Below are 24,312 nucleotides of genomic sequence, written 5' to 3' on the forward strand. Positions count from 1 at the left end.
AGTAACTTAGGTGATTCATCGAGAGAAGAAAAATAGTCAAGAGAATGAATGAAAGACGCTTAAGGGTGGATGAGAGGAATATTATTATCAAAGTCTTTTCATAGACCTTATTTCTCTAAAGAGAACGAGCAAGCCAAATTTATTTATTTATTTATTTATTAGATTTTATTTATTTATTTGACACAGAGAGAGAGAGAGACAGCGAGAGAGGGAACACAAGCAGGGGGAGTGCGAGAGGGAGAAGCAGGCTCCTGGTGAGCAGGGAGCCCGATGCGGGGCTCGATCCCAGGACCCTGGGATTATGACCTGAGCCGAAGGCAGACGCTTAACGACTGAGCCACCCAAGCGCCCCAAGCAAGCCAAACTCTTTTGTGGAAGTAAAGATTAAGTAATGGTGAGTTACTGAGAAAATAGTCATAAATGTGAACTAGTAAGAGAAAAGTATTTGTTGAATGATATATAAGAATATCTTCCCCTGAGAGGAATGAGCCCAAGTACAGAATTTCCAAAAAGATAATATCAATAGTTACTCTGGCTGGGTCTCCCTGCTAATCAGCCTTCTAGTGGTTGACAGAGGAGGACATTATTCACATTTTTGTAGGTAAAAGAGAGGGCATGGGGTAAACCAGTATCTGGTTAAAGAAGAGCTGAGTCTACAGTATTTTTGTTACACCGTCTAAGCTTGTCAGTAACACTACCAGCCACTGTCTAGGTTTCTATTGATATAACCAAAAAGAGTAATGTGGAAATTATGTGGATAATTTAGGTGAGAAAAGGATGAACTATTTGGATTTTCTTCTTCTTCTTTCAATCTTCAGAAGAACATACATTTCCCTGGAAGGCCATGTTTGCCTCTATAACATCATTCGTCATAATTATATTGGACCTTTTCATTGCGTTATGTTTGGATTCACGCAAGCAACAGCATAAAATACAAACTTTTAAGACGGAATGAACCACTGAGAACACAAAGCATTACTTTCTGTTGTCTACTCTACCCACTATGTTAAGTGCATGGCTCCTACTTTCATTATTATGGCTAAAAACTGAATGAAAATTCAATGCCCTGGAAGCCCATTTTCTACACAATCTTTGATTGTTTGCTATGTAAACAAATCCATTTTCAGGCTTACTGGTGAAAAATAAGGTTGTAAACTAGTACTTTTAGCTTGGGGAATTCATTTAAATGATAAACAGTATGATTTTTACAACAAGAAGAATGATTTTTAACATAATTTACAAAAATAAATGTTTTACCACCTTATTAAAATCATGTAAGAGTATTTAATTCATATCCCAAAAGTGATTAAAAGAAACAAAGCTGACTAATTTACTTTAAAAGAAGGGTGCGCTGTGATTCTGTGAAAATTAAGATGAACAGTGAACACGGGGTTCACATTTCCAGTCTTCTCTTCAACAAACAAGCAAACGAGCTGGTAATTAAGACTTCAGTTGTTAGTATTATGTACTGTTTCACCAAGCCTTGGGCAGTATCTTTGTTTTCAGTTATAAATTCATTTATAGACATACTTATTTCGGAATATACAGGTATATTTATTTCAGAATAAAACCATGAGAATCTCCGTTCTCTGTCATGGTGGGTAGAGAAGACATACTTGAGAAGGTATAACATTGCACCCACCTGGGCGGAATATGGCAGTTAGTTCACTCAATATATAGTTTCTTCCTTTTCAGATAACCAGGACCTTAAGAATTACGCAGACACAGTGTCATGTCTTTAAAAAAGAGAAAGAGAACAAGAAAGAAGGGATCCTGTATGTCAAATAAAGCAACAGGCATTTCCTCTGAGGAAGAAACCGATACAATTTGAAAATGAAGAATTCCCAAAGTAAAGCTTGACCCTCCGTGTTCGTACCTGGAAGAGGTTACAGTTCTAAACCCATTAGGAAAGAGCAGAGAAAGTTAAGTTCAGTTTATTTCACTCTAATTGAAAACATTTCTACTTACATTTTGTCTTGGCCAGCACCAACTCTGAGAGTCAATCGGGGAATAACCGGACTCGGGGCTGGGACAACTGGCTCCACTTTGATCTGTTGAAGTTATTACATTAGAGTTAAATGCATTTTCAACAAAATTCCTCCCACCTCTTCTCCTACTTCCTCATCTCCACAAGCCTGATAAAGCCAGTTTAAGCCTCAAATGTGGCTAAAATGTGAGCTTCAAGGACAATCAGGGTTATTTTGATCCTGTTTCTCAAACACTGCAGGCTCTCTGGCTTCATGAGAAATTCTACAAACTTGATTTACTTCATGTAAGTGATGGGAAATATTTCTGCATTTTCTTAGTTTTGGTTAATTTCTTGGATTTTACTGTTAGAATTTTTACACAAAAACTCATCTAGTCTGGTGAACATTTAATGGGGAACATTTAAGTAATTGCCAGACTTCAAGTAAATAGAAAAAAAATGCAGTGATATCTGCATCTGTAAGATAAAATATATCTCTTTATGGAACTTGAAAAACATGAAACTCATCCTAAGTTTGCATTACCATACAAGAAAACGGTAATACCAAGTATAATTGCAGCATTAAACTGCTGTTTGTTTTGGCTAGTGGTCAACAGATCTGAAATACTGTAAAAGAAAAAACAGAGGTTTTTAGAAGGATTTGTAGTGAAGGCGATAGCTGCTGAATAGGCTGAAGAACTTCACAAATATTTGAGCCAACGGTCAGAAAGGGAACACACAAATCAAGGGTGATTTTAAAGGGGTTCTTCACACGTGTTGGTGTGAAGATCCTATGGTATAATGTTTTGAATGAACAAACTGAACAAAAGCTCTGCAGCTCACATTATTATCTATATCAGAGTTTTTCCACAGGTGTGTGGGATTTTTGGTGGGACAGGTCTTTGTTGAGCGGAATGGTGCAGGCACTGGGAGCTGTTCAACATCCCTTGTCTTGGGGTCCTGCCACCTGCCAACAGTACCCTGCTAGTCCCTGTGATAACTAGCTGCAAACCACTGACTTACACATTTCAAGCCCAAGAATTAAATCCTAACAGGACAGTGTGGTAGTTCTAAAGGGGAATGAATCTACAACATAATGCTCAATCGTCTAATTACTGTATTGCACATCGATCAAATTTACTATTTTTTCATATGTTTTTAACTATCCCCCTGGAGCTTTTTTTTTGATTGTTTTTAAATCCATCGTCACATCAAGACCTGTGGTTTCGACCATTCTCTTGAACAGTGCCCGCACGCAGGAGGCACTCGAATACTTACAGAGTTAGCAACTCAAGCACCCTCAACTCCCTGCCTCTTGGTTATTTCGCCATCTGTCCAGAACCAATCTGAAATCATCCTCAAGGGCACCATGTAATTCCAAAGGAAATTTTCAAGACCGCATAAAAGTCTACCATCAGAACCTCGAGTTCCGTCTATGCCTTCAATGCTGTTTATTTGGATTACAGCTCAGCTAGGTGAGGGCAGAGACCATATCGGTTTTGCTTACTTACTGCTGCTTCGCAGGGCCTATCACGGGCACTGACATATCCTAAGTGCAATGGAAGAAGGTATCTGAAGCGAGGCTTTCAAACCCTTACCTCTTTCCAGACCTGTCTCCCATGACTTCCTTTCCTCTTTTGCCCCTCAGGCTCCACAGGAAAAAAACATCGAGGCCACCAGGCAGGAGAGCTTCTTCAGCCCCTACAGACCTACAGACTTCTCTGCATCAACAACTATACCAGAGTCCGACTCCTCTGGTATCCTGAGGAAACTTCCTTCTCCCATAGGCATCTTCAACTTCGCAGTTCCACAATTTTCCGCTAGCTTTTAAATGTGCTCAACGATCTTAAGAAACCTGCCTGCCCTTCAGCCTCTCCCTGACAACCTCTTATATTTTTCAGTCTCACATCTGTCTCCTTCTTCACTTACTCATTCCTCAACCCACTCCAAGCTACTTTCTCCCCCAAGCAGGCCACTGAAACCACTCTCCTCAGACGCCAATCGTTTCTTGTTATATTTTCCACTGGGGATCTTATCACACTCCCTCCTCCCCTTGTCCCTCGACACTTTCTTCAGTGAGCTCATCCACGTTCATGGTTTTAATCGAAGGTTTTTACAATATGTCATGTCTTCAAAATCTCCGTCTCCAGACTGGCACTGATTGAAGCTAAGACCAAAATAGAATATTGCCTACTGAACATTTTGAGCACAATTTCCTGTGTTTCAACTCACCACATCTAAACTTTTAACTTATCAACTTCCCCACAAAAACCTGCTCCTCCAAATGTTCTCACTTTTGGCGCATGTCTCCTCCATTCGCCCAGTTCTTTGGACAGTATGTCCAGTGGTTCTCCTTAAAGCCCTAGGGGACCAGGGGCCACTGGGGTGTGGTCAGAGCAAGACCCATGGACAACCGGCTGGGGCTTGCATCCACTTCCCCCCATTCCTTTTTTAACAGAGAGCTCCAGATCTAACCAAATCTGAAAACCAATGGTTTGGTCTATTTTGTAAACTATTAAGATTTCTCTATTTTTCTCACCTTTCTGTATTATCTGTTGAAGAACAGACAAATATATCCAAAACAAACAAACATTTTAAACGACTTACTACTTGCCAGGCATTGTGGCTGGATATTTTTCAGATGTTCTCATATAGGTTTTTTAACAAACGTGTGGGGTAGGCATCAGGGTTTCTGTTTTACAGGGAAACTGATCATACATGAAGCAATCATTTTTCCTCTTCCTTTTTCTGTTTTAAAGTCACACAAACCGCAAAACTAGGATTGGATTCAGTTGTTTTGTTTCAGAGAATGGAAAAGTACATAAAGTTCCGGTATTTTTTTAGTTCTAAACAACTTTAGGGTCATATGGTCATAAATGATGAGTAATATTCCACATTCCTTCAGCCTCCAATACTATTATTAAAGCACTTAACCTTTTTTTTTAAGCTTTATTTAAAAATAAAGCTGCTTTACCTTGAAAAATATCTTTACTATTATTATGCTCCTCATCGTCATTTGGTTCATCTCTATTACCACACTATACAGTAATTATAACTCACACTTGCATAACACAAAGTGTGTTCCATATACAGGATCCAATTTGCTCTTTGAACTCTGTGGTAAGTTGGGTATGGAAGGTATCATCATCCCCAAGTACTGGGGACCAGAAGGAATCAGTGGTTTGCCCAGAGTGAAAAAGTTAAGTAAGTAAATGATCTACCTGTAGGTCTCCTGACACTAAATTCACCCTCACCTCTACCATGCTGCTGAGTCCTTTGTTCTGGTAATGTTGGGGTCTTACATGGAACTGTTTATTCACTTTCTGTGTAAATGTCTTTTATGATAAATGACATATACTTGTGAGATGGCTAGGGTTGGTTGTTGTTGTTTTTCAGAGAGGCAGAGAGAGGGGGGCAGCGGAGGTGAGGGGCAGAGGGAGAGGGAGAGAGAGAGTCTCAAAGTAGGCTCCATGCCCAGCGCAGAGCCCGACATGAGGCTCAATCTCACGACCCTGAGATCATGACCTGAGCCAAAATCAAGAGTCAGATTCTTAATCGACTGAGGACTCATGTGGCCCTAGCATTGGTTGTAAAATACTTTTTCTCTATGGAAGGCTCACTAGTTCATATGGAAATAGTGATCGACTTTGGCCTCACCTCCATTCAACTAAACTGGCTGGGGTTTTGATGTCCTCTTGAGTACCTCGTCAGGATAAAAGAGTCAAGACATGGTTTATTTATGTCCTACTGTTTTAAAAAGTTAAATGATACGATATGTAAAAAAATAAGCACACAAAAATTGAGATACATTTTGTAAGTCCAATTAAAAATGGCATGTGGCTGTGCCCTGAAGACAAAAGTTATTTCGTAAACTTGTGGAATTAATGAATGATTCAGAACCCGTTACCTCAGCTCCAAATTTTACCTTACGGTAAAATTAGGGTGACCATATTATCCAGAGACACCTTTGAGAGTGAAAGTGGGAGCTATTTACACCACAAAAGTGTATAAACTGGGACTGTCCTAGGCAAACCAGGACTGTAGCCCTCCCTACAAACACTTAAAACCTTAGTTTCGTTCTTAAAGAAGCTAAACAGGATTTAACCTAAAGATAATATTCAAGCAAGTATAAAAAAAGATTAATGAGGATGCTAATACAGATACAGAAAACACCATCTCTAAATTAAAATTTCTTACCAGGCTTCCATTTACATTAACTTTATCCAAACACCTACTAAAATAAAAACAAAGACATGTCCTGCACTCACAAAGTGATTTCTCACGTGTCTTTCCCAGAAGTCAATAAACTAAATGACAATTATTTGAATTACTTAACCCATATGACTAAGGCCATCTTTTAATGGCATGAAGCCAAACTCTGGGGACAACATGAGCTTCTAAGGGTTAAAATAAAAGCACTGCACTTGAGAGTGAGCTGAGAATTGGGGCGCGCAGAGCATTTACAGTGGATTACTAAGCTTCCCAATCCACCAAAGAGCAAAGTCCAGTAATAGAAGACTCCTTTGTAGCTAACTAAAAATACATTGTCAGTGGATTTGTCCAGTTTTATGTATAAGCAATACTGCTTTCACCTGAACTAATACTAGTAGTCATATAAGCCCCTTATTGCCATGTGCTGCATTTTTTTTGCTAATCTTCAAGGATTTAGCTTCTTTGCCACATACCTCAGGGCACCAACTGATAAAGCTCTAACTCTCCATTTTTCCAGGACACCAGCAGTGCGGCCTTGCAAAAAATGAAAATCGCTCAAGAGATTTAAGGGGGAAATTTATTTTTAAAATCCTGACTTGAAGCAAAGAGGTGGATTTTTAAAAAGCTTATCTATAAAGAATCAGTTTAAATTTAAATTCTATCTTGGAACTCTTTCATGCATTCCAGCTTTAAAGTTTATCTTCTGACAGGGACTTTCTGCAAAGGTAATGGGCAGCTTTGTCAATATAATCTGGCCAAGTTTTTATTTTCTATTTTTTTAACATTAAACTTCTTTCATTAAAAAAAAAATGTGTGCTAGATAGGGTGGCAGCAATTTCAGCGAATGCGAGTTCAGATTCCCATCTATGCTAATGGGTCATCAAAATACCCCAGAAATAGTACTGATGAAGAGCTAATTTTAATAAGCTAACATTTTGGATGCGGAATTATGATGACCAGTGAGTACCTTGTTGTCTTTCTTAGCAATTAAGGTCTTTACATTAATTCAATTTAGAAACATAGTCTAAAGACTGATAAACTGTTTAAGACATTAAAAAGACAGAAGAAGTTCTACGGTGTGGTCAAGTATGACAAGTGGAATCCAGCAAGGGCAAGTGAAACAGAACGCAGGCTTTCACTAAGCGCTCAAGTTCATTCACATGGAGACTTGGAGACGGCCCCTGGTAAATGTCAACAAATTCAAACACACTCGTGTTTGTAAACGTTAAGTTACTGGTTTCCTCTTGGAACAGTTACAAGAAACAGGAAGAGAGTATCTCCCCCTTTCTACCAGACTATTGTATTGACTGAAAACCCTTCATTTTACTAATTATGAGAGCTGATGAGAAAAGACTGGAAATGAGAGTGCTTTACTCCAAACAGACGGGAAAACAATGACAACCTTTTGTTGAAGGCACAAACCAGTACAACTGTCATTTTCTAAAGAACAAGCTGTTTAAATTTAATAAAAGATTATTTGAGGACAAATGCGAAGGGATTTGGGGTAGATTAAAGAAACGTGAAACATTTTAATTGTTCTGATAACTAAAGTCATTAAAGTGCAGAGGACCACCATTGCCTGTTCTTTGAAATATGGTGGCTGAAGAGGAGCTCTCTAAGGTCTCTTCAGGGACTACCATTTTCTAAAATCATGATGTTCACCTTACTCCCGAGTGTGAAACCGTGTTTATCCTCTCATCAGCTCTGTCTGAGGTGACTGGCTGAGAAGGCCATTTTGGGTGACAAAGAATACAGGCTTCACTAAGAGAGACCTGCGGCCAGTCCCAGCTCCTCCACCCACCAGCTACAGCAAGCTACTTGATCTTTCTCCGCAGTTTTTCAACTCAAAACAGCGGCAACAGCACCAAACCCTTCGAGCTGTTGGGGAGGATTAATTAATCGAATTCTGGCCAGGTCTGGCACCTGTATGCATTCACCAAGCAGCAGCTGCTAGTTATCATTTACTATCCGGGTTAGTACATCCAATAGCGGATGTTAGCTCAAAATAACATTCATCAATCAACAGGATAAAAATTGGGAAATCCTTTGTAGAATTTGTGACCTTTCCATCACAAGCAAATCTCAATTATCTGTGGGCTGATCAATTGGTTAGTTGTAAGGAAACTCTGGAGAGTCATCTTAAATGACACCAACTGGTCTTCACTTAGAGTCTTCCATGAGAGGGTAGAAGAGAAGGCCTTTATAAGCCAAAATATTCTTGGAGAAGGTATGAAACTATTCTTTTAAAGCAGAGGTAACCCATACTTTAGGATGACGCTGTTTCTTCCCAGTACTAAATGGGAAGAAGGAGACAGACGGAAGGGAGCAGAGGGTCAGAGAGGTATGAAGAAGCTGGTGAATAACGAGGAAGTGGCAGAGCTGGAATTTAGATCCAATCAGTCTGACTGCCAAAGCCCATAATCTTCCTGGGCCAGCACTGGGCCTATTTATTCGCAGGTCGTGACATCATCATTTTTTGGATGACACTCTACCATGCCTTCTCAGACTGTACTCAAGAGCATGAAAACACATCTCCAAATCTGACAGATAGATTCTGGTTTATGTCCTGTATTGGGTTATATGGACAACGGTTCAATTCCACTAACAAATAATGAGACATTTTCTTGTTTAATTTATTCACAGCAATCCTCCTTCCAAAAATCACTTAAAATATCAAGAGTCAATTTGAATTAAAGTAGTCCTGTAACATTCATCTAAACTTCATAAACCCACCGTTGATAAATTAAGTCATGTGGTACATACACCGACTGACACAAGCACAAATGGGAAATTGTAACTGATCTGAAAGGTACGGCTAGGTTTCTCGCTGCTGAATCTATCATGTCACGTTTGCGACTGCTCAGCCTAATTGCTCTTAATATGTTGTCCACAAAAAGTTAGTCTGCTTCTATTTAAAAGATCAGACTCCTAACCTTGACTAGTGCATATTATTGCACAAAAAGGGGACCACAAATTGTGCATAAGTCACTACACTGTGGATTATTACCACTACTAGAAAAATGATTTTTCCTCCCGATGATGCACCTACTAAGCCAGGTGCCTTGCATACATTATTTCAATTAACCCATTTTTATTTAATGTAGGCAAGTGTAGTGGTTAAGAAACATCAACGATAGCACCTAACAGCCTGGGTTGAAATCGTGGCTCCTGTTCAATCACTGCCAAAGTGTGTGATTGTGGGCAGCATTATTAATTTCTCCAAGCCTGTTTCTCATCTTAAAGTGATACAATTACGGTATCTACCTTATAGAGTTGTGGTAAGAAATTAAACTTACATGTAGTGTTTACATGGTGTTTAGCATATAATAATTACTCAATAAATATTAACTATTAGGGTTTCCTACTTTTCAGTGAGTGTCACCATATCCCTACTCTAAAGATGGTGTGCCTAAGGAGTAAAGAAACTAAAAAAGAGGCCCTGGATCCTAACTCAGATTTGCTGGATTCCAGAGCCCAAGGCTCCTTCAACATACCACACAGATCCCCATCTAACTAACAGTATCTTTTTTGGTTCTTGTATTGATGAATGTGGGTGCGGCTGCTAAAAACTTTATAGGCAGGTTACCTAAAGAAATATGGGGAGATTTTTTTTTTTTTTCATTAAAACACTGCCCTTGCTCACTGATCTGGGTCAATGTCTGTGAGAATTGCTCCTGTGAGCTGGTCAGGATGAGAAGGAAGAAGGACACCACGGCCCTCATTTTTGTGACAAAAGACATTTTCTCGGGGCAGCTAAGATGTGTCTTATTTTGCTCTGCGGATATGTAAGGGACTTCTGAAGCCCTGTGTAACCCAATTTCAGGTATACTTTCATTTACTCGTACGGCTTGATCCTCGGGGAGGCATAAGTGGAGAGCTGAAAGAGGAGACGTCAAGGTTTACGTTAATATCTCAATTTCTACACCTTGTCAGTGGCGTCTGCACAGGCTGCACTGGCCTTTATCCTCTCCTCTCTCCACAAAGAGCTAAACTTTAAAAATAATGCCACGGAAAGAGAAATAATTTTTCGAAACTGCTAAGCATAGCTGGCGCCCCCCGGTTATACCTAAGTTAGCTAGTCTGGTCTAATGAAGTAGCAGACTCTAGGTTTCTACATGTTACGGGTTGATTCAAAATGAAATAACAACACTTGCCTCCATCCTCAGCATGATCTGCACTGACCGGGCATTTACTTACGTGCCAAATACAGTACTGAGCACGGCTCAGATGTAATCTCATTCATTACTCACTAAAGTAATTTGCCCAGTGTCATACAGCTAAAAAAAGTCAGGATGTGAACTCGGGTTTAATTCTAGAGACAATACTGTTTATTCTTTTTGAAGACCTCATAAGATAGCCAACTTTTATAAATTTTTATCTTTTGTCATTCATCTGAGCCATAACCCATGAGACGTGATACAAGGACTTGTATTCTTCTGTTAGGTGTAATCTAGCAACTCGGAACTGAGCCTTTACCTCCAACCAAGCTAGTCTGAGGGACTTTTCTTTCCCAAAGTCAGGTAGAAGCTGCAGAAAGGTGAGGACTGCTGTTACAAATCTAATCTGATGGGCTTTACTCAAATTCATAATGGCTGTTGAAACAAACCCATTGGCTCTCCGAAGTTAAGATGGTGATGAAAGCAACAGTACCCTGTTTGATCTACTGAGGGCTCGGCTGCCAAGGTGGCAGGTGCATGATGGGGAAGTGATAATTGTTGCTGGGCACGATCTCCAGAAGCCAACGGTTCGAAACCGTGAAGAGTATCTCCGTGTCAGTGACCTGGCTTTTGCTGGTTGTGTGACCTTGATCTTGGACAAGTCACCCTCTCACACTCACTTCCTCATCCACAAATGTTGGTAACAGTACCTGCTGGACCTTAGGCCACAGGTGTATTAGAAGGAGAAAATAAGGTACGTGGAAGTGCCAGGTGCCACATAAACATAACAGAAGAGTAAGATGATTTTTAAAATGGAAACAAGAGCTGGAGTTCTGTGTCTTGGTTAACTTGAGGATGTTTAGTTATTAATATCAGGATTTCCATTCTACTTTGTTATATTTTGGAACAGCCAAGGGGGGCAGAAAAAGCATAAAGTTAGGCAGAAAAATGTGAGAGTTGCCATTACTGCTTGTCAGCTAAACTAAGTTTTCTAGGTAAGTCTGAAATTTGAAATATTGTGAAAGTACTGGTCATAGATCTGCCGTGTGTCAAATACAACTTATTTTATTATGTGGAAAAAAATGACTGTGTGTTATTTTCCAGCCAACCTCCCAGAGGGTTGCTTCTAGAAGGGCAGGGAAAGGGTCTCTGAGAATCTGTGTGTATGACACGATGAATACTTAGGCACTTTTTCAGAAAGTTTAAAAGAAATGTTCAAACCAACCTGTCGACCACTGTAATCCAAGGAACCATGAATGGAAGAGCAAAGCCATAAAGGCAGAGGTCACATCCTGGGCCCCAAGGCTTGGGGTCCCCGTTTCTACAAAACTGCAGGATATAGATCAGTTTCCTTGGCTGCAATCTATGAGAGCCTGATTTACTTACACTGTAAAATACTTGGAATTATTTTCTGCCCACTGGCCAGGCAGCCCGATCAGCCCAGATACTCGGAAACATGTCCTAATCTTATTAAAGCAGAAAATAGAAGGATAAGAGACGCTACAGAAAGGAGGAGACAGTCATGACCTTAAACACTTACAGACACGGCTCACCAGAAAGGGACACTAGTCCTCCAGGAGGGACTCCACAGGCCTAGCTGTCCTCTGAAAATAGTGCCACGGTTCTGCACGCCCTGAGTAAAATGGATGCTGTCTTTTTTGGGGTCTCTAAGAATTCGGGCACCGAGCAGTGTGCCGTACACTTGATAATGACAGCAATATTATTTACAGTTTAGGGTGACAGGTGTTTCTGGACTGCTAGAGACTAGCTGGTGTGTCTGCTTCCTAGAGGGTTTACGGTCTGCGATTAGATTCCTCTTGGGCTATGAACTTGTAACGTTTTTTAGCGCGGAGGGGGCTGGATTACAAGTCTGTGGGTCTTGGAATTAAAATTAAGCCTCATCACCACGTGACGAGTACCCTCCCGTTTCACTTACGGGCAGTGCACATCCAGCACACAGACAGGACCGCGGGCTTTGTCTACCTGCATTTTTCAGCCTGACTGGGTCTGGACGGCGCCGGACACAGCGAGGTGCTTACTTTCTCATGCCTGTGCTTGTCCTTCTCTCTCTCCCTCTTCTCTCTCTCCCTCTTCTCTCTCTCCCTCTCCTTGTCTTTCTTCTCCTTCTCCTTCTCTTTCTCCTTCTTTTTCTTCTTCTCCTTTTTGTCCTTCTTCCTTTCCTTCTCCTTGGGCTTCTCTTTTTCTTCGAACAGTTTTTCAGGGAGCACCGACGACAGGGCGGGCAGCACGGCGGGGACCCTGGCGGCCGCCACGGGGCTGAACAAGGGCAGCGGCGCGTCCTTCGGGGGCAGCACCAGGGGCCCAGAGGCCGCTCTGGGCCTCTCCTCCCGCCCCTTCTCTTTCACCTTCTCCCGGTCTCTCTTATCTTTCTCCCTTCTGCCTCGGTCTCTGTCTTTCTTCTTATCTTTATGCTTCTCTCTCTCCTTCCTCACTAGTCCATCTTTCAATCTCACTTTTGGATCGACATCCTCAAACTCTTTTATTTTAAACTTATAGGGATCTGGCTCCTCGTCCTTAAGGAACTCCTTCCAGGGGTACTTGGTTTCCTTGCTGCTCTCCTTCTCTTTCTCTTTCTCTTTCCCTTTGTCCTTCTCTTTACTCTTCTCCTTGCTTTTGTCTCTTTCCCTCTCCTTATCTCTCTGCTTCTCCTTCTTCTTCATTTTGGTCTTCAGTTCCTTTTTCAACTTCTTTTTGACTTCCACGGATGAAGGCAGCTTGGTTTTCTCCTCGTACACCTTGTGCAGAGGTTCGGGGGTGGGAGGAGAGACCGAAGGAGAAGAGATGTAGGGAAACCCGGGAGGCATAGTTGGAGGGGCTCCCATTTTTGCTTTCCGCACAACCTCATCGATGGATGCATCCATTGTCCACGAATTGTCAGAACTTGAAGTTCCGCCTGAAAGAGGCAGAGGAGTGGATCCTGACTTAGTGAAATTGTTGGAGGAGGTGGAAGCTTTTGGAGTAGTGCATTCTGAACCTGAAATCCTCTTAGGGCTGGTAAAAATGTCTCCTTCGGATTCTGATCCAGAAGAAAACTCAAAAGGGTCTGGCTCTCGTTCGGCGCAAGCCCGTGCAATCACAGCATTGATAGAGTCGTCGATCGTTTTATCCGTCACGACAGCCTTCTTTGGCTGATTCTCATTGTTGAGTTTCCCAGGATCTGGCGGGGTCTGTATCTGTTTTACCTGAATGGTCTCTTTACTAAGTTTTTCACTTATCATAGCTGAAGGAGTCCTGTTTGGTGTTTCCGGTCTGACAGGTGCTTGGGGAATATGAGCCATCACCTTGGGACTCTTGGGGCTTTTGGGGCTCTTAGAGCGTCCAGGAGATTTCTTCTCTTTGGATATAGTTTTTGGTGACCGAATAGGACTTCCGACCATTGCTGGTGACTGAGTAGTTTTAGGTGATTTAGTCTTCTGCCCCGGAGAACTAGTTTTAGTCTTTGTTTTCGGTGTAAATGACTTTGTTTCTAATGGTTTTGTGATTGGCATTTGTGACTTTGCAACCGGAGCTAACATCGGTGGCTCGGGTGATGGAGGGGCCAGGTCCGTACTGTCCTGTACGTGGACTGGAGAGAGCATTGGCGGAATCTTTTGGGTATTTATTGAGCTGAGGGGTTCTCGCGCTTCCAATACCACTACGTCCAGGGTGTCCCCTTTAGTGCTTAACAGCCGCGGTCGCTTGATGGCAGGCATTTCTTCAGCTTCGGGACTATCCAACGGTCTCTTACCCAAGAAATTCTCATCATTAATAATTTCCTCCTCCTCCAGTTCATCATCTTCTTCCAGTGGAACTTGCATGGCTTCTGCGGACGTACCTCCGTCAGTGGGCACCTGCTCTTCTTCTTCTTCTGGGAAAGGAAAAGGAAAGAGCTCTTAGTGGAATATTTAGAAAGTCCTAACAAATAACAGCAATGCTTCAAACGTGATTTCTAGGAAAGACAAGAATTTATTGACAGTGTTTAGAGGGTAAGTAAAGTGGTAGATCCTCAAGGATCTTCCAAACTCGCCCGCCATTGTTCTCTGAAGAGTGGCAATCAGGGACAGCAGATATCCAGACTGAGTATTTTCTTTTCAAGTGGTCTGGCCCTACTTTCAGGATCTGGAGTCTAAGTATTTCCTGTTTGTCTCCCGCTTCCTTAATTATTTTCCTAACCTGACTAAATACTGTCTTTCCCTTCCTTCTTCCTCTTGTGCACAGCTGTGCATATGTGTGCACACCACCACCCCCCACCACATACCTCTAAAGATCAAGAGGTGGGTTATTATATGACTACCTCAGAAATGACAAAAAGGCATACATTTTTTAGGACTCTTATAACAAATGTTAATTCTTGGAGTTTAGAAAACGCAAGCCTCCAACCTGGATACGATTCATATACTACTTACGTCTTCTGTTCTGTTTGCTCGACGCCAGCCACTCTGAGAGACAAGAGTGGTGGGTGACAAACATATGGCTTTGGCATTACAGAGATGGTGTTTCCACTAGCATTCTGGCACTACGGAGCAACAGGCCTTGGGCAATCTCTTAACCCCTGCAGCCTGTTTCCTGACCTTTCAAAAGGAGCTAATGTTACTGGCCCTGCCTACTTGACTGAGTTGCTTTAAGATCGTATTCTTTCTTTCTACACATATTAACGAAGCATGTTACGGTGTAGCATGGGGACACAGTGTATGTGTACAGCACACAGAAAGTGACTGGCACCATAAGACAGATAAAGAGCTAGGGGCAGTTCAAAGCAGAAAGATCACTGCAATATTAAAGATCTAAGGAAGATTTCACTAATTAGGTAGTGCTTTGGATATGTGGAGACTAGGAATGGTGAAGTACAGGATGAAGGAACAGATGGCGAAGAGATGGACGTAGAATACAGGAGGCCAGGGAATAATTCGTCTGGCAAGCAGGGTGTAAGATGGGGAATAGTACAAAGCAAGCTTACTAAGGTTGCATCCAGGCCCTAGAAGCTTTGAATTCCAGAGAGACTGAATGCTCTTTATTCTACTGGTAGTTTGGACCTGGTGAAGATTTTTAGACAAGGAAGAAAAATCACAGGGTATATGTTAGCAAATTCTTCTGGCAGGAACATACACAATGGATGGGAGGTAACATAACAATGGAGAGGTGACAAGTTAGGGGTTACTGAAATGATGTAGGTAAGTGACAACAGCGTCTGAACTAGAACAGTGGTAACAAAAGGAAGCAATAGAGGTAGATGAGATTTTGAAGATAGAATGAACAGAATCTAATACACGATGAGGTCTAAGAGTGGAGAAAGGAGTCAAGCACCATCTCAAGGCTCTGAGCCCTGGTGAGTGAGCAAAGCAGTCATTAACAGAAATAAAGAAGGAGAGAAGGAAGAGGATTATTAATTAGCTCAAGCCCTAGACATGCAGTTGGGTGAAGTTAGTGATGACTAGCACAAGACAAATGTGAGACATATGGACTGTTCATAAGCATGACTTGAGAACGACACTATCACCCATCCAGGCACCTAAGGAGAAACATCATTCCAGACTCCTTCTCTCCTTTGTTTCTCCATTTCCACATGGTGAACACAGTTTTCTAATGCACTTCCCATAACACGCTCTCTCCATTGCTACTACTGTTTGTTCGAATGCTCAGCACCTCTGCTCCGTACTTTTTTTTTATTTTATTATGTTAATCACCACACATTACATCATTAGTTTTTGATGTAGTGTTCCATGATTCATTGTTTTCATATAACACCCAGTGCTCCACGCAGAACGTGCCCTCCTTAATACCCATCACCAGGCTAACCCATCCCCCCACCCCCCTCCCCTCTAGAACCCTCGGTTTGTTTCTCAGAGTCCATCGTCTCTCATGGTTCGTCTCCCCCTCCGATTCCCCGCCTTCATTTTTCCCTTCCTACTATCTTCTTTTTTTTTTTAACATATAATATTAATTTTTTTTAACATATAATGTTTGTTTCAGAGGTACAGGTCTGTGATCCAACAGTCTTGCACAATTCACAGCGCTCACCGTAGCCCATACCCTCCCCAGTGTCCATCACCAGCCACTCTGTCCCTCCGTCCTTCTAACTAGTCTCTCTGCCTCCAGCTCCCATCTTCCCCATCGCCTTACACTGATCTTCTGAAACCACAAATCCGAGTGTGTGACTCCCCGTCTCAAGAACCTTTCATGGGTCCCTATGGCACTACTTTGCCAAAGGAGTTCCCTGGAGCCTGAGGGACCCCTGTGGAGGCACCGCACAGTGCAGACTGGGTCCCCTATTCTCTCTCTTAAGTGGGATGGTTACCCCTAAGGTTATCTATTTTAGCTGCTGGCCTTCCACAAAAGCTTTTGCTGTGAGGCTAAAACAGGTTGAAAACCAGTATTCTAAAATGTAAAATTAACCCAATTTCCCCAGCACCACCTATATGGCGCTCCATCATCTGATCCGTAAATCACCTCACTTTTCACTGCGCCCTGAGCACGCTGCCTTTCCAGCCATGCAGACGGTTTTGCAGTTCCCCTAGGACATGCTTCTGTGCCTCTGGAGCCTCTGGAGGGCTCTACCCCCCTGACACTTGGGCGACTATCTCTCCTTAGCCTCCAATCATGTATTCCCTCTTCCGTGACACGTTTTCGTAGCAGCTAGAAATAGCCACGCTCCCACTTTGGGCTCTACCGTACTCTGGTTATATAAGCAACAAGTAAGTCTAGAATATTTACTATCTGGCCTTTTACAGAAAAGTTTTCAGATCCCCGTCCTAGATCTACTCTATTCAGAAAAATTGAACAGCCCCTTCCAACCCTGTCTTCATCAGAATGACAAGACAGACCTCAAATCTGCTTAACCGCTAATAGGCAAACATGAAAAAATCGGAAAGAAGAGAGCTTTAGGATATTCTCCAAGCAAATGAATAAAAAATTTTAGAGTACTTATTACCATTTTATTTCTAAATTCCAAATAACCTCCTCCTACCTGACAGAAGTTCATAAATCCCAATGATGCCAAAGCAGAAAGAGGAAGGTTCAGCTTAGCAGGGCCTTTAGAATATGTTAAAGCATGCCTTGCTCTCCTAACTCTGGAGGTGCATCTGGATCTAGATCAGCTCTGGGAGGGTGAGTCCCCCAGAGAGGGCTTTAGGTGGATGCCCTGGGAGGGCAGAGGGATTACTCTAATGGAAGCAATCCCTAGAAAGGGAACTCCCAGGACCAAGTAACCAAAGAGAGTTAGTTATAGGTCCTCCAGATGAAAGGCCTGTTCTTTGTTTTTTTGAGCTAGAACAACTAATTAAGAGTTCAATATTCAAACTAGTAAATAATAATACTGGTCAATAACAGAGATATACATTATAAAGTTAACCCTGCAATCCTTTTTGAGAAGATAAAAAAACAAAAAACAAAAAATAAAAAAACCCAAGTCTCTCAAATCCCACATAACAGCATAAGTCCTAAGTTAGCATTTAGGTCAAGTGGATATCACCTCCTCCCCATCTGGCCTAATAACTCTATCCTGCAAGGAAAGCAGTCCAGAGCTGCGGGGGACAATTTTTAAGGAGAACAGATACTTTAGTAAGCGAAGCTACTTCTGGGCAAGAGTTACTGTTCATGCTCCTAAAGGTATGGTACGGAGTTATTAACAAAACTGGTATTTTCTATTCTGCTTGTGTTAAAATTTGGCCAACGTTAATGGTGATAAGACTTTTGATTTGATTATCCTTTGTGTGAGAATTTACCCAAAACTGTGATATCTGTTACAACTGATCATTAGTACTGTCATTCTTCAAAGAATACCATAAATTATGATATAACTCCTACACTTCTAGGAGAAAAAAAGATATTGACAATAGGAAAAGAGACATACGAAGAACCACACTTAAATCAGTAGAGGAACTTTTATTTTCAAAAAAACGTCAAGTCTCTGGTAAAGGCTCATGCCCGCTATCAACAACCTTGTTCTTCATATAAATTCACTAAAGTGTGTGTGTGTGTATATATATATATATATATATGGACATATATATATACACACACACACATATATATGCTATAATTCAATCTATAATCTATTCAATCTGTAATTATAAATCACATAAGTGCTATAATTCAATCTAAGGAAAACCCACCACATTAAAAAGTAACTTCATTCTGCCAGAGTTTTGCATATGTGGTATGCTTTCTCATGTGTCAAAAAAAGGAAATGACGGGAAATAATGTGAATGACTCAGTGCAAATTTATCACCATGGTCAGAAATACAATTTAAAAGAGACACTTAACTGGTAGCAAATTCCGTATCTTACCATAAGGTATGGAAAAAGAAGGAGATAGAGATGATCTCTCAGGTGTCTTCTCATTTAAACAAGCAATGATTCCAGGTCAACATTTGATTGTAAAATGATTTTTTAACTTTTTAATTTGAAATAATTTCAAACTTACAGAAAAGTTCTAAGAACATTACAAAGAACTCAGGAATACCCCTCACCCAGTTTCACCAAATTAACAATTTCCTTCAGTGTGTGACTGACTGCAGAACAACGGTCAAGTTCCCTTCTACTTACAGACCAGAAATAAGATGGGTCCGTGGTAACGTCCATCTTTTTAAAACTTTCACAGATGTTGACGCAGGTAGGGGAGTCACTACAAACTCCACTCCAATTTTTCTTCATTAATGACAAATAAATAATCCACACTCGCTACCTTTCCCAGAGGAGTAATGAGAAAAACATGCTTCTTTACCAAACTTCTCGAACAAAAGACAAAACAAGGCAATAAGGCCTGAACACACCGCAGGGTTTTTAATAGGTTAATCCTAAGCTACTATAAATATTGACTCAGAACAAAATATCTTTTTAAGTAGAACAATAAATGCCTTTAAAGAAACACTATAATCTAAAATGCTCATGGACATTAGGGGGGAGAAAAGGAAATTGTTTTCATATGGCATTGAAAGCTTTTTATCTCATTAACTACACAGATGCATGCAACTTTAAAATTTAGTGGCATGATCTCAAAATAGACAGAAACTATACTTGCATTTCTAAACTTTAAATATAGGGACAATAAAATGCTATCTGTATGTATTTCACCAAAAATTAAATGTATTTAAAACTAGATTTCTTGTGATTTCTAAAACTAAAAAATCTTGTGATTTTTAGAAATACACATGCAGAAATTTCTAGCAATTATGACACAAACTTACCTATTTTCTTCTTAGTTTATGCATCCTGTTTTTATAATAGATTCCTCTTTTATTAACAAATACGAAAAGGTTCGCTTAAAATGCATATTTTTTTCAAAAAACACCTTTCTGTCTACCTGGATACTATTGTCGCCAGTTCCCTGAAGGGACTCACTCTTGCTATTATTCATTCACCTTGTCAACTGGGTGTCTTCTGAATATCCCTGTGGCAAGCACTCTGTTCGATCCTGTATGAAGTCAAATAGGGCATGATTTCCCATCCTTAAGAATCAACCACATTCTGTGGCCATCAGCTCAAGTGCTGTGGCAGGGATCAGTGTAAGTCCACATACAGCCCCATCCAGGGAGATGAGGACGGAGGGGGGTCCAGACTGAAACTACGTGTGGCATCTGTTACCCGTGCCATGAGTCCACCTCGCACCGCCCGATGACGCTTCCCACATCGAAGTTTTCTCATCTGCAAAACCTCAGTATTGACATATGACTTCTACTTGTAAGAGCTGAGGATCTTTTTAATTGGGGCCATCTCCACACATAGTCGACCATACATGTGGGATGATCTAAAGGGCAGGACAGAGCTATTTCTGCCCCTAAATATTTCACGTACTACACACAACAGTGCTTGGCATTCTGTCCACTTCGTTTACGTCTTGGATAAATGAGGCTGCCAAAATATGTTTGAGGCTGTAAAGCTAACGGATGATGACTCTCCCCTACTTTTTGAGGCAAGGAGACTGAGAGAATGGAACATAACTGAAGTAACCTGGTGGCACACTGGGGACAAAGACAGTTTAGAGCACAGGGTACTGCCGGGGCTGGGTGGCAGGGGAGGCTTGGTGAGGTAAGATGCTGGGTGAGCAGGGGTCTGGGGCAGCTGGAAAATGGTGAGCGGACACTGGACACCTGGGAAAGACAGGAAGAGTAGCACTACAAAAACAATCCACAGCAACATTTTATTTTTAGTTCCAAATGAGGCTAAAAAAATATTTTAAATCCCATCTACATCCCCTCATAAAATATTTTTCAAATTGTGCTGTCTATAATGTAACAGAAATTAGACTCTTAACACACAACTCAGTGTGTGTAAGTGGGTAGGTATTTTTTAAATAAACCTATTTACTTAAAAAAATGAAATTACTAGCAAAGGCAAGACAATTAGGCAGTGACAATTCATATAGTACAACCAATCAATAACACAATAAATTAATAGCAGAGTGAAGATGATGTGTTATAAATACTTATACACACACTGACCCGTAGAAAAGCACTATTTCCCTAACATTCTGCACAATAAAAAACTAAAATGCTATATAAGCAAGCCAACCTGAAATGACACCTGGTATTATAAATGGCCTAATCTATATGTTAATGCTGTTGTATCACATAACTGCAGCAAGACAAAGATAACAATATGACTTTGGGGTTTCTATGGCTACATCCTGGGCTAACGGGCCTGAAGAGGCTGGCTGCTGACACCACACAAGCATTCTGAGTGCTTCTTTTTGGTTATTTATGATATGATTTATGATAACGACAACATCTCCTATTTTCTCTCCTCCTCAGGTACAATAAATTGCTATCGTTAATCACCCTTCTTGGTTCAACTCTGATTACAATAGCATAATAGGGCCTAGCTATGGTAATATTGTGGATTTTTTTTTTTAAAAGAAATAAATACAAGATCTCGTCAGACAACGTCAGTATCTCTAATATTTTAATCAACTTCCTTTAAGTATTTCAGAATAAATTCTATTACAACTAAGATTCCATACCAAGGATGTAGGCCCTTCGTGCAACTCAAGCACCACACATTTGCAAATCGTTGCTGCCCTGATTTCCTCAAACTCACAGTAAGACCGCGCACACTATACTATAATAGTGACGGTTCCTTTTCCAAGACAAACAATGGCAGGTTTTTCTTTCCTATATTGATGAAACTAATCTTACTGCTGTTTTTTTTTTTTTCTTCCCCCAGGACCAAACAAATTAGGCAAATTAGCCATTTGTCTATCAGAAGGCCAACAGTAGAGAAAGAGTAAAAACTTGGCAATCATTCAGACATGTGCGACCTGCCTTTGCCAATGACTGGCTATGTAGTTACTTCATCTTTCTGAACTTCAATTTCCTTTCATGCCAATTAGGGTTAACAGAAAGTACTACCTCTTTGGCTTCTGAGTAACAATAAGACAAAGTATGTAAAGAATCCAGCAAAGTGCTTAATAAATGAGTTACAGCATAAAAACAGAAGATAAATTCTTCCCCTCTCTACATCAATGCCTTTTCAATGGACTCCTCATCAAGAGGGGGAGCCTACTTGCCTTGGCCAGTGGGTCAGAGTTGGCAAATGAGACATAAGTAGAGGTTTGAAAACCACTCGTATACTGGGGCTTGCCCTCTTGCTGCTCATGGGAAACTTGCAACCACCCCCACATGAATGAGCCAAGGTTAGCTTGCTGGATGAGAAGTGCACGCCTTAGAGCCCGAGCCAAATCATCAGACACATGAGTGAGGCCATCAATGACCAGCTGATTGCAAATGTACAACCAAGGTCAGCCACATCCAGCAAAAGAACTGCACAGCTGAGCCAACCCCAAATACCAATCCACAGACTTGTGAGCTTATGAATAGCTGCTATTATTTTAAGCCGCTCAATTTTGGGGTGGCTCGCTACACAGCAACATGTTAATCATGTATTCACATACACAGGTACAATGGACTCATGCCATCTGCAGTGGTTCTTTCTCCAAAGGTGCTGTGAGCACTAAATTAGCAGAAACTGAACCGCTGCTCCCAGGGGAAATATAAGGTTAGGTTCCTGTGAGGCTCTTGTCACTGTATTTTTGTCAGCAGATCAATACATAGCCTTGTTTTATTTTTTTTTATTTTTTTTTAAGATTTATTTATTTATTTATTTATTTGAGAGGGAGAGAGAATGAGAGATAGAGAGCACGAGAGGGAGGAGGGTCAGAGGGAGAAGCAGACTCCCCGCTGAGCAGGGAGCCCGATGCGGGACTCGATCCCGGGACTCCAGGACCATGACCTGAGCCGAAGGCAGTCGCTTAACGAACTGAGCCACCCAGGCGCCCCCATAGCCTTGTTTTAGGTCATTTAATATACATTGTTGATTCATTAACACTGAACTCATTTTTTACAGCCAGCAGCACTGTAATTCACACCTGAATGAAGCTGATCTAACACATGAATTTTTTCCATAAGGCATATCCTAGCCTTCTGACACTTGGGAACACTACCCAGCACTTCAGCGTCGTGCCTGGGGGTTGTTTTAAACAGCATAATCACCAAAACAAAAAACAAAAAACCCAAAAGTGAAAAAATATGAAAAACATGGTACAAATCAACCACGGAAATGACACTTGTTTACAGTATGAGAACTAAAGCAATTAGGCCGAGTGTCCCCTTGTTTGGACTCAGCTAGAAACATACACGTTGGGAATTCAAATTCTTCACCACACTTGGCATGTCTGTGAGTGCCTGGGAAAGCATCACGCACGCTGAATTTGGGGCTATGTATACATTTTAGTGAGCAGGTAAAATTGCAAATACAGAATCCATGCGTAATGAGGATCAACTATATATAATTATATGGCTACAAATTCATCAGCATCAAATACTTTTATGGACTATGGACTTAAAACAAAAGATTTTATTTGAAAGTAATTCCAGTCCTCAGAAGGCATTTAATGAAAAGATTAAATATGCCTTAAGAACCGTAACATTGTGACCATATCTGGCAAGGCATTTTTCCAAACCCAAACTGGGACATACTTCAGTTTAAAGCTGTCAAGAAGTATTAGCTATGAGCAAACTTTTCTGCTCACACCACATGACCATTCTTTGAATTTCTGGAACCTACCAAGCTCTTTCCCTTCTCGGCATCTTTATAGCCACATATTCTGCTCCTCTCTACTAAGAACACTCTCCCCTTCGTTATTTCCATGCTTGTCTCTCTCTCTCTCACCCTTTAAATCTTAAGCTTATGTACTGCCTTCTCAAAGGAATATTCTTTGGTCATTCCCTACTTCCACAATAAAGAGTCACAACTTGTAACTGATTCTTAGCAGTTTTTATCTGTTTCCTCAACTAAGCTCCACCAAGACAGGAACCACATTTGCCTGTAGCTGCTAAACAATCATCCCACACTGATAATATTTTTTTTCAGCAGTACTACTATTAGAAAAATAATAAAGCTGTATACCAGATTATGTTGATTCTAAGTTCTTAACATGTAAAAAAAAGTGTGCAACTCTGAAGTTGGGATATGTTTTATAATCAAAGCATCTTGTCTCTGTTGGACAAGTAATAATAGTGACATAGGTCACTGCCTGCCTGTGGGTAAATCTGTCATTCTTGGTAAAATGACTGGATACTGTAACTCCTAGATGTTTCAGACAACAAACCATTTAAAAATTTGAAGAAGAGGGCGCCTGGGTGGCTCAGTCGCTAAGCGTCTGCCTTGGGCTCAGGTCATGATCCCGGGGTCCTGGGATCGAGTCCCACATCGGGCTCCCTGCTCAGCGGGAAGCCTGCTTCTCCCTCTCCTGCTCCCCCTGCTTGTGTTCCTGCTCTCGCTGTCTCTCTCTCTGTCAAATAAATAAATAAAATCTTTAAAAAAAAAATTTGAAGAAGAAATATTTGTTCTATGCAGTTAAAAAGTAACATTTTCTATGATAAAGAATTGTTTCTTAGTCTAATTAGCAGTTGTGATTTTTTCTTTTTCCTTGGGGGCACATAACAGAATGGTGCTTCTTACCATTAATGTGTCTTAGGATCA

At 41.0% G+C, this 24,312-nt stretch overlaps 1 protein-coding gene across 3 annotated transcripts in view; it reads right to left on the bottom strand.

Annotated features, from left to right (window-relative positions):
- Positions 1–24,312, bottom strand: part of TAF3 (TATA-box binding protein associated factor 3) — a 177,207-nt gene that overhangs the window by 30,922 nt on the left and 121,973 nt on the right. For 2 of the 3 annotated variants that reach the window (XR_003204739.2, XM_025853523.2), the window contains exons 3-4: positions 12,375–14,203; positions 1,969–2,051 (exon numbers count right to left, since the gene is read on the bottom strand). Coding sequence is in view for 2 of the 3 variants with exons in the window: in XM_025853523.2 (XP_025709308.1) it covers positions 1,969–2,051; positions 12,375–14,203 (1,912 nt within the window). In the remaining variant the exon portion in view is untranslated. The remainder of the gene's footprint in view (positions 1–1,968; positions 2,052–12,374; positions 14,204–24,312) is intronic. The other variant, XM_025853524.2, reaches the window with a different exon arrangement.

Source organism: Callorhinus ursinus, unplaced genomic scaffold (genome assembly GCF_003265705.2).
Source record: "Callorhinus ursinus isolate GAN/ISIS: 27379988/994484 unplaced genomic scaffold, GSC_fseal_2.0 scaffold36, whole genome shotgun sequence".
Taxonomy (NCBI): domain Eukaryota; kingdom Metazoa; phylum Chordata; class Mammalia; order Carnivora; family Otariidae; genus Callorhinus; species Callorhinus ursinus.